We start from the raw sequence: 14,408 nt of genomic DNA on the forward strand, positions 1-14,408 counted from the left end.
TTCACAGGACATGTCCTGTTTTCACGTCCTGTCCTGGCCGTCCTGGTTGTTTTTTATTAAATGATGAAAATGTCCTGGTTTTCGTTTTTTTTTTCAGTGGGCCATTCAATTGACCGGCACTAGGGCACTATTTAGGATTCTATTTGTGCAATACAACTTCAAAGACATTTCTTGCAAAGACTTTCATGCTTATTTGTTAAGAAACAAAAAACTGCTGGGAAAGATCAGCTCTACAGCAAAATATATGGCAAACAAGGAGGATGAGGAAGAAAAACAGGATGAAGAGGAAAACAAGGATGAAGAAGAAAACTAAAGATAGATATTTTTTGTTAGTTAGTTTTTGTAAGTTTGTGAGAGCTATTTTTGTTAAATTTGGATTGCTAATATAGCAGAGGTATTTTTTATTTATTTATTTTTCTAATACAGAAGAGACATTATTTCTATCATTATTTCATTCGTTATTTTTGAAACTTGTCATAATAAAACATGTTGAGTAACCTCTGAGAAGCCTATCTGAATTTGTGTCTTTGGTTATAGATAGTATTTTGTAATATAACAATTTTCTATCCATACAGAGGAGGCATACTTTAAATGTATTGAAATTATAAGGCATCTTTGAGTAAACTTCAAGTATCATTTGAGTATCTCATTGCCGGGCCGAGTGTCCTGGATTTCGGTAATCAAAATATGGTCACCCTAATATAGATGACTCACCTGTAATGAAAGCCTTTCATCCTTGAAGCTCCACATGCGATTCTGTACATTTTTGCAGTCTGAATTAGCAGCCTGCAGTTCAGTCTGGGCCTGCGTCAGCTGCTTACGGCACCTCCAGTAGCTCAGCAGCAGCTCGTACAGCTCATGTCCCTCTTGGTGGGCCAGACTCTGGAACTCAGCTTCATGGAGCTCCACATTTTCCAGCCAGGATCCGGGTTCCCATGTCCGTAGCTGCTCGCTAGTGAAGGGCTTCACAGACTGGCAGGTCCTGGGCAGCTCTGGATAAAGCCTCTCTCTGGGCTTCTCCACATCAGCAACCTTCACAGGGATCAAGCTGGGCGGGGAAGATTCCTGGTTAGCCAGAGTCAGAACAGCTGGAGCTACCTGTCCCTCAGAAGCCATTGGCATAAAGGAAGTGTCTAACAGTCCATAGGCGATAGAGTATGAGTCCTCCAAAGGCTGAGGCTCAGAGCAGGAAGCTGGGATAGACGGATATATAGAAGGGACAATAAATGGCTCAAGTTTAGCACTAAGAGGTTTGGGATCACATTGGCTGTACTGAGTGGATGCCAAAACTTCGTCCACCCGAGGCGCCGTGTCTTGTGATGGCGATTGCTGCTCGTTGTCTTCATGGCAGGATGGTTTCTTCACTATTTCAGTCGTATCAGACAAGAGGTCTTTTTCATCTCTGTCATTATTGTCTAGTGAGGTCTGTGTGGTGGGTGGGATCAGATCAGGGGCAGGAGGCACATGAGAAAGGCTGAGAGGGACATCAGTGAACTCCGGCGCCGGCTCATTAAGTTCTCTGGAAGGTTCAGAGGGCTGTTTAACTCTCTCTAACTGTCTCTCCTTTTTGACCTGTTAATGAATGATAACTATTTTTTAGAATTATGAGATAAACTTCAACAAAGTTGCAACCCAAAGAATAGTAAGAGAAATATTATAGGTAGGTTTTCACCTGTGGCTTCCCACTGGATTTGGGCTTTGATTTTTTGGGTCTTACAGCCTCCATCTCCACATAGGTATCCACATGATCGTTATAAAATTACTTCATTCCTCTACAGGACCCTGCAACACTCAAGTCCTTGAGATTTAAAAGAGAGATTCCGTTTAAAGGGAAAGCTCGCACAAAAATTAAAACTTTACACCATTATCTGCTCGCCCTCATGTCGTTACAAACCTGCATGATTGAGTTTCTAGCTGTGGAACACAAAACGACAGTCTCCGTTACCTTTCACTTTCGTGGGATGAAGAAAAGATGCAATGAAAGTGAACGGTGACCGAGACTATCAGTCCCAACATTCAGTAACATCCCTTCCTTTTTGTGTTTCACTGGGGAAAGAATGTGTTGGGTTTGGGTTTGTAACAGCATGATCTAAAATTCACAACAATCGTCTATGACAGAAGGATAGATGGAAGGGTTAGGTATGGGGTTAGGGTTTAGATATGTTTCTTGTTTCACTGAAGAAAGTCACATGGGTTGTAACAACAGGATAAATATATGATCACTAACTTACTTCCACGAACGAGGCTACTATTTCTAGTAAAATGTAAACAGAAATAGACAGATACATCACAGGATTGAAGGGAGGAGCGGATCAACCAACAAAACCCTGCTAACATGGCTAATTCGCTCTCTAAAACACAACAAAATCATGTCGTGTGAAAGGAAGATTATTATAACTCACCTAAGCGATATTACTCTTATAAACGGCAGCTGTCAGTCAGCCATAAAGATTTAGCGAAGCTGTCAACTCTTGGTTTGTTTTGTTCCTGGACGATATTGCAATACAGGGACCACGTGTCCTTCCAATGGTGAGCGGGAAGGGACAAAACGCGAAAGACACGTTACGAAAATTGATACTAAATTTCAGCGCTAGCCGTAGTTTTGTTTTTTCGTTTCTACAATTTTGTTACAGTATCAGTAGTTGCTGCAAAACAAATACAATAAAACGACAGATTCGGAAATCTTCTTTAACAGTTTAAAGGCGATAAAATTTATTTTGTTTTCAATAACAACCCCATGCTACATGTTTGCAAAGGACAGATAATGAGATGTTTATATTTGATTTGATTAGTTGAGAGTGATAATAAAGTTGAATGCAATTAACTACAATTCTCCATTGAAATAAAACCAGGTCAAACCTCTATGCGGTATATATTTAAAGCATAAATAAGGCTAACCACAACAGCTTCCAGATGTAGATGTTTTATTAATGAATTTCATACACAAATGACACTGAAAACTGTTATAAGTCCTGAGGTCATATCTTCCATCCTCAGCCCCAGAAGGAAGCCGCATCCAAACTGCCCTTAATGTTGTTCTGATTCTCTCTCCTCTCCTTGGTCACCAGGTTGGCCTCACCCTTCTGCAGACGTCTTCTCTGAGCAGCCTTCTGCTGTTTGGTGAGCTGTCTCTTCACTTTCTGCCTGATGACTTCCTGTATAGGGGCACATCAACTCATTACTTAAAGGATTAGTTCACTTTCAAATAAATTTTCCTGATAATTTTCTCACCCCCATGTCATCCAAGATGTTCATGTCTTTCTTTCTTCAGTCGAAAAGAAATTAACGTTTTTGATGAAAACATTCCAGGATTATTCTCTTTATAATGGATTTCAATGGACTCCAAACGGTTGAAGGTCAAAATTACAGTTTCAGTGCAGCTTCAAAGGGCTTTAAACGATACCAGACGAGGAATAAGGGTCTTATCTAGAGAAACGATTAGTCATTGCATGTGCTTCTGCTTTCTGTATTCTTCAAAAAGCTTACGCTGTATGTCCTACGCTTACGCTGTATGTTCAACTTACGGAACTAACGCAGCACCAGTTCTGTTTTTTGTCTGCAAGTAGAATAGGGAAGGCGTAGGACATACAGCGTAAGCTTTTTGAAGAATACGGGAAGCGGAAGCAAATGAAAGGTGATCATGTGTTTATAAAGCATATACAGTTGTATTTTTTTTCGAAAATGGCCGATGGTTTCGCTAGATAAGACCCTTATTCCCCGTCTGGTATCGTTTAAAGCCCTTTGAAGCTGCACTGAAACTGTAATTTTGACCTTCAACTGTTTGGAGGCAATCAAAGTCCACTATAAGGAGAATAATCCTGGAATGTTTTCATCAAAAACCTTAATTTCTTTTCGACTGACGAAAGAAAGACATGAACATCTTGGATGACGTGGGGGTGAGTAAATTATCAGGAAAGTTTTTTGAAAGTGGACTAATCCTTTAAAACAACAAATCTAACTTGCATCATGAATGCAAAGTTAGATAATTTTTTACACCAAGTGCAAATAGCCTGCCTTTTTGGCAGAGGCTATTTACACTAACTCCGCCCACCACTGTCAACATAAGTCAGACAAAATTAGACTTGCCTTTAACTTTTGCCTTTTTCCAAACTCATTCTTCTCCCTTTTCCTATTGCATATCAGCTTGGAGAGTTGTCATTTTAAATTAAAATTAAGAAAATATTCGAAAGGTGGAAATAAAGTACTTAACAGTGGAAATAAAGTGCTAAACTGGTATTTAAATGGCCTATAATTGAAATTGGAAGTGATGTCCTCACGATGATCAGATGGGCTGCCACTATTTGTGCCAAGTTTAAATAGCATGCAGCAACTATTTACAATTAGTGCAAAGAAAATTCTGCTATTTTTACTTCGTATAAACAGCATCTATCGCTATTTGCACTTAGTGCAAAATAGCCTCTGCCTTTCCCCCACCAGGAACTTTTCATGTATATATGCAAACCTAAACAAGTTTCACTGCAACATGCTTTTGTGAATGAGGAAGCAAACTTTTAACCATAGAATGAAATTCAAAGTGTTATACTTACTGGTGGGATTGTTGAACAACTGCCAACACTTCCAATGCTCATTTCACTGGTTGTTCTAGTTCTGTGCTCGTTCTCAAGGCTCAGCTGGTCTCTGTGGGATCACATGAATCATTTCATTATATGTAAGAGTAAGGGTTTATATGAAGGAATACTTCACACAAAAATTTAAATTCAAGTTCACAACGCAAACAGGCTATCAAGCACCAAAAAGAGCAAAAATGCACAGTAAAAGTAATTTAATACTCATAATTCACAGATCATCTTTGTTTACACTGAAGCTCTCCAATCAAAATATGGCACGTTGTGACTGGTTGTGTCAGCCTGAAGGAGGGAAATTTACCTTCGTGCCATTCCAAACCATTAAACTTTTCACACATTTTTACAATATTAGTAATATTCTCTATTTATTCTCTAATATTCTAATTTATCATCTATGCATTGAAAGTCCACACAACCATTTCTCAAGCTTCAAAAAGTTCATAAAGACATTGTAAACATAATCCATATGAATAGAATGGTTTAATCAAAGCCTTCTGAAGAAACACGTTCACTTTATATAATAACCAAATTTAGGCTTTCCGTCGCATTTAAACAATGATCAACGAACATCCACGGAGCACATCAAATATGGTAAACAAGCTCAACTGTACTAGTACCCTGAAATAACCCTTTTAGGATAAAAGGCACAATAGGAACAGTAGCTTTATAGCAGCATGAAAAAGGTTATGCGTGTGCAATTAAAAATGACTTGTATCATGTCAAATAAATCAAATAAATGACTTGCCTGAAAGGCCTGAATTCTTTGTTGCATGCAGACAGGTCAACCAAATCAGGACATTCATCCTCCACCTCATCCTCCTCATCCCTTCCCAAGTCTTTGGAAATGTCAGAAACAGTTTCTTTCTGAATGTCCTCTGTGGGGATGTCCTCTTGACATCGAGCTCCTTCGTGTTCCTCTGTGTCGTTCTCTTCTGATGGAGTCTCCTTGCTAATTTGTAGCCCTTCCAGCTCAAGCATGGCATGTTTATACTCCTCCATGCTGATAACGTCCTCTGAGGATGCCTGTTGTGTGTCATCGGCTGACTCGGAGATGTCATCATCTTCATCTTCACCGAGTTCCTCACCCTCTGGACCTTCAGGGTGGAGCAAACTGTCATCCTGCTGCAGCTCCTTGGTGTAGCCACTAGCTGAGATCTCCACATCGAGCGAACATGCTCTTCTGCATAGAGGAATGTGTAACTTAGTTTGGTCTCTAAAGTCTAGACTGTGCAATATAGCAAGCTATTAAAAAAAATTACCTGATATCTTTGAATGTTGGATAGAGTTCACTTTCGTAGTTGAATCTCCTGATGAAGAAATCTCGAACACACTTGACGTCTCGATCGAAGTACCTTTATGGAAAAAATTAAAAACTTAATTATAGTGCCAGTGCTTATAATTACATAATTATCCATTTGTTATCAGGTTAGACAGTCACCATTCTGCATTTAAATGTGAGGTGGAGACCATCTGAGGGAAGTCAATCATTGTGACGTGGTCGTTGTCATCGAGCATGAGGTTAAATTCATTGAAGTCTCCGTGGATCAGGCCATGATTGGCAAGTTTGACTATTAGCTCCATGATTTCACTGTATAGTGAAGCAGGGTCTTGAATCTCTCGAATCTGACACCTATGTAAACAAACAGCAACAGTCAATGCAAGTAAATAAATAAACAAAAAAAGGTGTTCCCATGTCCTTTCTAATAAAGTGTGGTACTAGATAGATTAATACAGCACACCACTGCACAGTTGTCAATGACCTGACATACAAGTAAATATTTAATGTAAGAAAATATCGCGTGTGAGGCGTGTTCATCTAAGGCAAAGTGCAGGTAAACTCACAGCGGGTAACCATTAATGAGCTCCATAACCACTGCATGTCTGTTGTAGTCCACTGGCTTTGGAACAGGAAACCCTCGATCATATAATGCCTGTTGGAAAACAAGGAATCTTAAAAAAAATCCAGACAAACATTAGCCTGAACAAGAAATCGTTTTTTTCCCCGGTTAAATTTGGTTACATTTAGGAATAAAATATCATCAAGTAAGCAACAGCTGGCAGCAGCTCAAATAACAAATAAGTAGACATTTAATATTGATTTACATTAAAATTATTTCAGAAGAGACGATATGAATCTAGCACAATGTAGGAGATTGGTTGCAAGGGTCAACAGGAAAGTTGGTTGGCATTGCACAAATATTTGACCTCAGAATGCTGTGATTGACCAGTCAGAATCAAGTATTGCAGAGAGTTGTACGCATACTCAACGAGATATTTTTGGTTGAAAATGACAAAACCTTTTTTTTTTGTTTTTTTGGTTGTTATGGGATACTATGAGAAACTTTAGATAAAAGCATCTGCTTTATCAGTGGTTTTTAACCAATTTTGTTAAATTATATTAATCTTAAATTGCTTAAAAACACATACACACACTAAAATAAAGATGTCCAACACTGAACTGACATCATACATGAATTTATTTGTATTACAAAAGAAGTACGAGAGGTACAGATCAGCTTAGTTGGAGGAGGGCCTTCAAATATTGTCTTGGAAAAAGTGGGGCTTTGTAGTCCAAAAGGTTGAGAACCATTTGTGATTTCGACAAAAATGCATTTTCAGATTAAAATCATGGACGCAAATATAAATACGATTATTTTAATATTGGAAACAGATGAAATAACCCAAATCTGCAGTGACACTGACATCCCCCAAAAAAAAGAAAAAAAAGAAAGAGTACAGAAAATTTGGAATATTTGGATATTACCTTCATATATGCATACTCTTTCATGGCAGAGAGCCGGGACAGGTACAGCCATGAGATCTTGTGTCTGTGCTTGTGGTAATCTCTCTTATTCTTCAAGTTTCTGAAGGATGTCCTACCCAGTCTGTGAAGTTTCAGAGCAAACTGCTCCCCCTCTGCATTTGCAACAATGTAAATGTCTGAAATATAAAACAAGTATTATAAGTCTGGAAAAAGTCTCCTTTATGATAACTGAAACTATTCGAGGGTTGAGGGAGAATGGACAAAACAACGAATCAAATGTGTCAGACTTCTTAATGCCTACAAATAAACTCTAATTTAAAAATAATCCTGACCTGACTCTTTGCCGACTCCCATCTGGTTTCCAACAGACACAATAACATCCCTGGATGAAAGTGTCTTCAATGCCAGGTAATCATAGCCACCGTAGTTTAGCCGATACCCCTGCACAGCTATAGTGAGGAAGCATAGTCAAAGCTGCAACTCATCCACAAAAACATTACTGAATGAAACTGAAGAATGATATCAAGCCTAGCACATTTACTTTTGCTGCGTTCATAGGCCAGCAGTTTGTGTTTGACCAGCTCCCGCAAAACCTTGTTGCATCCTCCATGTTTGAGACTGGCAATGGACGCAATAAGACTCACTGGGACAATTTCGTGATTCTTCATGCCCATTTCCACCTGCATACCCCAAAGAAAAAAAAATAATGGAAACGTGATTGATTACTGAAATATAATGGGATCTTTTAGATTGTAATGTGCTGACATCTAAGCAAACCCGTAATGAATCAAATGACAAGAAGCAAATATCTTTCTCTTCCGCCTAAATGAACTGAAATGTGATTTAATTGTGTTTATAATTACATTCTGTGAAATAGCTGACAACAGTATTTGAACAAGTTTCACGAATTTTCATAAAATGAATGTGAACTACAGGGGTTGGGCAATGAAACTGAAACACCTGGTTTTAGACCACAATCATTTATTGGTATGGTGTAGGGTCTCCCTTTGTGGCCAATACAGCATCAATTGGTCATGGGAATGAAGTCCTTCACAGCGGCCAGAGGGATTTTGAGACATTCCTCTTCCAGAACATTGGCGATGTCACTATGTGATGCAGGCGGAGGAAAACTTTTCTGACTTGCTCCTCCAAAGTACCCCAAAGTGGCTAAAAAGATGACCTGGTGACTGTGGAGGCCATGGGAGATGTTCAACTTCACTCACGTTCATCAAACCATTCTGTCACAAGTCTTGCTGTGTATTGGGGCATACACGGGACCCTCTTTCAGAGTACAATGTTTGAACCGTTAGGTGCACATGGTCCTCCAGAAAGATTCTGCAATCCTTGGCAGTGATGCACCCATTAACCACAGTAGGGAATGACATGATATTGCAGCCCAAACCACAACCGATTCACCCCCATGCCTTACTCTGGGAATGCAACAGACTTTGGGACTTCTCCACAATGTAACTCCCATGGATGTGGGAACTCAGTCCCCCTCAGATGACCTCATCAGAGAACAATACATGTTTCACACTGTCCACAGCCCAAGATCTGCCCTGCTGGCACCAATGAAACCGACTTTTGGTGGTGGCACGAGTGACCAAAGCTTTGGCTATAGCAGCCCGACCATAAACATTGCTTCTGTGGAGCTCCCCCGACAAACAGTTTTGGTGGAAACATTGAAGTCGAGGTGCTCATTTAATTCTGCAGTGATTTGGGCAGCTGTGGTTTTATGTATTTGGATACATTCCGGGTTAGTACCTGGACAACCCTTTCAGACAGCTTCCTCATGCGTCGACAGTTACTCCTGTTGGATGTGGTTCGTCCTGTGCGGTGGTATGCCGACATTACCCTGAATACCATGGCTTTCGATACACCAGCGAGACGTGCACCAACAATCTGTCCTCTTTTGGACTGATGTTATGTTGTGTGGATTGCAGTATTTTATGTATAGCTGTGCTATAAAATCAGTGAAGACTGACCAGCAGGCCGCGCTTATATAGGTGTGAAACCTCCAACGCTATACTGGCCAGTGTTTGTTTCATTGTCCAACCCCGGTACATTATATGCCATAATACAACCGACAGTTTGCAATGAGCATTCAGCTAAAGGCTTAATCTCATTGATTGACACAGACGTATTTAGCTCAAATGGTTGTTAAAAATACAGCTGGATGAAAACTTGATGTAAACATATTAACGGCTTCTTTAAATTGGATACATACCGCTGTGAGGACTCTAAAGTCATCTCTGGACAGATACCTCAGGATAACGACGTTTAACTTGCCCATGATGGCAAATCCGTTTCCACCTAATTTTATAAAAGTTTCTGTTTTGTAATGCGTGATTAGTTCAACCAGCCATTCCACATGTTTAAACCGGAAGAGAGCAGTATTTTGACGTTCACATCCCCGAAGTTGAGGGGTTCAGTGATTCTCCTGGCGGCCTGGAGTGGAAGTGCATGGGACAACTTACAAGCCTTCTGATGTACTTGTACCATATCCACAAAATGAGCAAATCAGCAATATTTAAAGCTAAAGTAGGAGCTTGAATCTTGTCAAATGAAATAACAAAAGGACACAAAATAAAACACCCAAGACGTGTAAAAGTTTTTAAAACTTTTTTTAATGTTTTTATTTTTTTTTTTAAATTCATTTATATTATCTACAAAGTAAAAGTTATTTTAACTTAACCGTTTTATAACGGTCAAGTCAAATGGGGTTTTGTCATCAGATTAAATTAATAAATAATTTATCTGCTTTTTTTTTTTTTGCCGAACATCTTCATTAATGGAAGTTTCTCGTGTTTAGTTTGGTTACAACCATTTCGTTTTGTTGGTGTTGATTTACCCCAAGGTCTTGAGCACAGCTATAGCAGCAGCATTTAACAGTAATGTTAATACTGTCAATATACGGAAGAATTATCTTTAACTTAGAAGGTGCAGACAAAATGTTCCAGTTATTTATGCACAGTTTTCTCACTCATCTGGGCTTTTTTGTTATTGTTAGGACCCAATGCAAGAGTTCTAGTGTCACTGAAACATGTGAAAAATGATTCCTCGTTAAAACTCTTGTGTTTCTTTTCTTTTTTTTAAAAAGCCAGAGTTCACCCCATCTTTGCCTGTTAACTTTTCTTAATCACTGATGGTGGGTAGCAGCAGAGCAGCATGATTGAGGTTCTCGTGGCCATTTAAGGGGGTGTTTAGAGAAAGGTAAGGATTGGTTGGCCAGTATGTGGTGGGTGGGGCCAGATGGCTCTGCGAGGATCAGGAGCCTCTCAACTCAAATGCTGTTCTCTGGTCTTCATCCTCTACATCTGCTGCTGATGGTGAGCTTGCACTGAAACACACAAAGACTTATTTTACACACTTGATAGAAAAGTGAACAGAGAAATTTAAATACACATTTACAACAATTAACATCACTAGTCTGACAGTATACAACTAACATTGCAGGCAAAACAGAAATTGCAGATCACTATATATTCAAATGCATACATAATACAAGACAACAAAAAGTTGGTTTGAAGATTATATGGAATGTGGAACCTCAATGGCTGATAATTATAATTATCTTTTTTTTTTTGGGCCTGCTTGAAAATAAAACCTTATTGGCAATAGGTGCTGGATAAAACTGAAAAAATAATGGGAGAGGAGTTTGACTATTCATTCATTACACTGCACCTCGGGAAACCAAAAACGGTTTCAGACAAGAATAAATACTAGTGTAGTAGGAAAGCTAAAGTAGTAGCTATAATTTACTGAAATATACTGACTAGAGATTCACATATAATAAATCAATAAAAAAAAAAAAAAAAAAGTAAGTATTGGGAAAACTGAATTATGTATATACATTTAGAAAAGTGTTAAATTGTATATCAAGATGTATGTTGAAAACGTACTGTGACCTGACATTGTAACACCCATGATGAACCTTAGATCTTTGTTTTCAATAAAAAAGGGGAAAAAAAAGTATTTTATTATTTTGTTCATTTAAAAAAAATCTTAATATTATTATTTAGATAAAACAAACACGGTTATACAATATTTATTATTATTTTTTAGATAAGACAAATTATACAAAATAATAATAATAATAATAATAATTTCTCTATATATATATATATATATATATATATATATATATATATATATATATATATATATATATATATATATATATATATATATATATATATATATAATTTTTTTTTTCTCTCCCAATTCAATTCTCTATGTGTTCAGTTGAGATAGGTCCTTACCAGGGGTGAGAGTGTAGGAGTAGTGTGTGGCTGATGACACAGGGATGGGGTTCAGAGTGCCCTGGGGCAGTGCAGGTTGGGGGCCAGTAGGAGCCTGTGTGGCCATCAACATCATAGTGGGGGGGTGGGAAGGAGTGCCATGATGCTGAGGCACCATCCCTGACTGCATGTGGGCCTTTAGAGACATAGTGAATGAATATTTTCTGAGTATTTATTAGTAATTTTATAATCCCGGTGTCTGACTCACTAGCACTCACCTGTTGCACATGAGCCATATGGTTAGGGTTGTACCCATGCTGCACCTGTTGGGGGTGGATGTAGACGGTCTGCTGAGCGGAAGGGAAGCTGGCTTGAGGGGACTGGGGGTTGGGGCCAGGGGTCATGGAGGGTGGGGTGGGAGCCAGGGCAGAGTACATCTGCTGCTGTGGTGGGTTGCCCAGGTGCATGGCCTGGGCTGCAGCCTGGTGTTGGGGATGCTGAACGGGGCTGGGGGCCGGATGGCTGCCTCCGTGCTGGTTACCCTGCTGCGGTTGTCCTGTCGGGGTGGCAGAGGGCTGAGGATGCTGCGGATGAGGGTGCAGGGTGGAGCTTGGGTGGGGAAACTGCTGAGGAATGGGGGTAGGTGACACTGAAACACAGAAAAACACAAGTACAAGCAGTTACAATGTTAAAGTAAATCCAGTGAATGTTAACAAATAAAAACAAAAAGAAAGGTATAATTATAAATGAATAACAACAACAACAACAACCATGACAGGAGGAAGAGAAGTCTATTATTAAAATATATTTACATTTAATTAAAATCTAATCTAGAGTACATTTTAAGCATCTAATTTTCCTTTATTCCTTGAATCATTAATGTGTGGCTCATTACAAAGATCAACATTAATTTCTGTAGCATGAAGCTATTCAGAGGCAACAAAAAGTGACTGTAAATTAGGGCTGGGCGATATGGCTAAAAATATTATCACGTTATTTTTTTCCATCTCATACAATATCGATATTTATCAAAATATTAATTTACCATTAATGTGGAAGGAAATGCTTTCCACATATTTGTTAGACCTTGAGAATGAATGTAAACAAGTAAACTTGATTGTTCACAATTAAACTCCAAAGAGTAGCTACCTTTTAATTTAGGGCCCCATGAAATCCATTTTATTTTCTCCAAAATTCTGTTTTCCATTTTGTTTGTTCTTTTTTTATTGATTTATTTATTATTTATTTATTTATGGATTGTGTTTTAAATTTTAATATAAATTTATACAAACTTTAACAATTTAATCAAGCTTTTAAAATGTAAATCAAATGAAAATTAATTTACAACAAAACATTGCATTTTTTGTCAAATAAGATGTTGCACAACAGAACTGTAAAAATGTGAAACATGGATGAAAAAATATCTTGGTTTTATGATATTCCTTAGAAATATTATTTTTACTATTATTACTTTGAGAAGTACAGTACATATTGGTTCACAGTAGTGATTTATTTCTGTCCTAATTTCTTGAAGTTAAACCAAACTTTTATTTTGACGATTTGTAGTGAAGATCTATATAGATTCTGTATCAGACGAAACCGTGCTGTTCATTCATACAGAGACACGCAGAAATCCCTTATTGGTGACACGCACTGACTGGCCATTGTTGCATAAATTTCTGTGATAGTCCATTAGATTAATCCATATAGTAAAAATGTAAAGAGCTTATCACTGTTATCAGCGTAAATTTTAATCGCAATCTTGATATATCGGTTATCGCCCAGCCCTACCGTAAATTTAGCACAGTATGACAGTAAATGACTAAAATGGGCTGGCAAGGCTTAGGCTTTGTGCTGGGGGGAGTTCTTACCATACATAGTATGCGTCTGCTCACCATACTGAGTGGTGGAGGAAGAGACCAGGCTGGGCTGACCGTGACCAGGAGGGGTGATCATCCTCGCACTGCCCTGAATCATTGGACTGAACACATGCTGGGCCTGAAACACATGTACCCAACATCATATTAATGACTTTGACTTTTCATGTTTAAGAAATCTTTTATAAATATTATCTGTCAAAAGGACCCAGATACAAGTTTTTTTTTATTATAAAAAATAAAATTGACAATACATTAAACCCAAATGATCAGAATTTATTGAACGGCAAGGTAGTACCTTTAATAATTTTCTTTAAGAAAAAATATTGCATTACCTATCGGTAATTGTGTGTGTTTTTCTTGTATAATGGGGAAAAAAAATCTGCCCAAATGAAATCAAGTCAATTGAATGAAGTCATCCAACCATAAAACAGCTTTTAAAGGCAGAGTATCCAAACAAACAACATAACCATAACATTTTAAGCAAAAGAAAATCAAAGACTCTTAAACATCCCACCATTGTCTGTTGGTATCTTTTCAGCATTTCAACACTGTTCTAAGAAAGGGAATACAATGTTCACAAATACAAAATATTTTGTTTCAGCTGAAGATCAGACAACACATTTATAAAAGGCACAAGTTGTGTCCAAAAATCACATACTGTCCAAGTAGGTACTACATTTGATAAGTACATCATCAAGTACATGCAAAAAATAAATAAATAAAAAATAAATTAAAATAGTTAAGTCTATATAGTATGAAATCCAGGCATACTAATTTGATGTACTGACTACTAGTAGGGAGGTAGGTAGGGAAGAAAGCATATTCGGACACAGGGTCAATATTTATTTTTTTAATGATTGGTGGTGTATAGGGTTGGGAATTGAAAAGAGATTCCATTTGTGGAATCGGATACTTGTTATAATATTAAAAATTTGAT

At 38.0% G+C, this 14,408-nt stretch overlaps 3 protein-coding genes across 21 annotated transcripts in view; all 3 read right to left on the bottom strand.

Moving 5' to 3' along the window:
* Positions 1–1,800, bottom strand: part of epg5 (ectopic P-granules autophagy protein 5 homolog (C. elegans)) — a 39,150-nt gene extending 37,350 nt beyond the window's left edge. The window contains exons 1-2 of the mRNA XM_048188261.1: positions 1,673–1,800; positions 715–1,572 (exon numbers count right to left, since the gene is read on the bottom strand). Coding sequence (XP_048044218.1) covers positions 715–1,572; positions 1,673–1,726 — 912 coding nt within the window. The 5' untranslated portion in view covers positions 1,727–1,800. The remainder of the gene's footprint in view (positions 1–714; positions 1,573–1,672) is intronic.
* riok2 (RIO kinase 2 (yeast)) lies at positions 1,671–9,754 on the bottom strand. The gene is made up of 11 exons (XM_048188282.1): positions 9,578–9,754; positions 7,892–8,030; positions 7,683–7,799; positions 7,351–7,526; positions 6,429–6,517; positions 6,025–6,216; positions 5,846–5,938; positions 5,332–5,766; positions 4,548–4,638; positions 2,403–3,155; positions 1,671–1,798 (listed from the first exon to the last, which is right to left on the bottom strand). Exons 1-10 carry the CDS (start codon positions 9,641–9,643, stop codon positions 2,994–2,996), a joined length of 1,560 nt encoding a protein of 519 aa, XP_048044239.1. The 5' UTR covers positions 9,644–9,754; the 3' UTR covers positions 1,671–1,798; positions 2,403–2,993.
* A 203-nt stretch (positions 9,755–9,957) lies between these two features.
* Positions 9,958–14,408, bottom strand: part of atxn2 (ataxin 2) — a 31,413-nt gene continuing 26,962 nt past the window's right edge. For 8 of the 19 annotated variants that reach the window (XM_048188264.1, XM_048188266.1, XM_048188263.1 and 5 more), the window contains 6 exons: positions 13,986–14,024; positions 13,463–13,589; positions 11,870–12,240; positions 11,613–11,787; positions 11,253–11,291; positions 9,958–10,690 (listed from right to left, as the gene is read on the bottom strand). In XM_048188264.1, the coding sequence (XP_048044221.1) occupies positions 10,662–10,690; positions 11,253–11,291; positions 11,613–11,787; positions 11,870–12,240; positions 13,463–13,589; positions 13,986–14,024 (780 nt within the window). In that variant the 3' untranslated portion in view covers positions 9,958–10,661. The remainder of the gene's footprint in view (positions 10,691–11,252; positions 11,292–11,612; positions 11,788–11,869; positions 12,241–13,462; positions 13,590–13,985; positions 14,025–14,408) is intronic. The other 11 variants (XM_048188274.1, XM_048188269.1, XM_048188281.1 and 8 more) reach the window with 5 other exon arrangements.

The sequence above is a fragment of the Megalobrama amblycephala genome, linkage group LG4 (genome assembly GCF_018812025.1).
Source record: "Megalobrama amblycephala isolate DHTTF-2021 linkage group LG4, ASM1881202v1, whole genome shotgun sequence".
NCBI classification, from domain to species: domain Eukaryota; kingdom Metazoa; phylum Chordata; class Actinopteri; order Cypriniformes; family Xenocyprididae; genus Megalobrama; species Megalobrama amblycephala.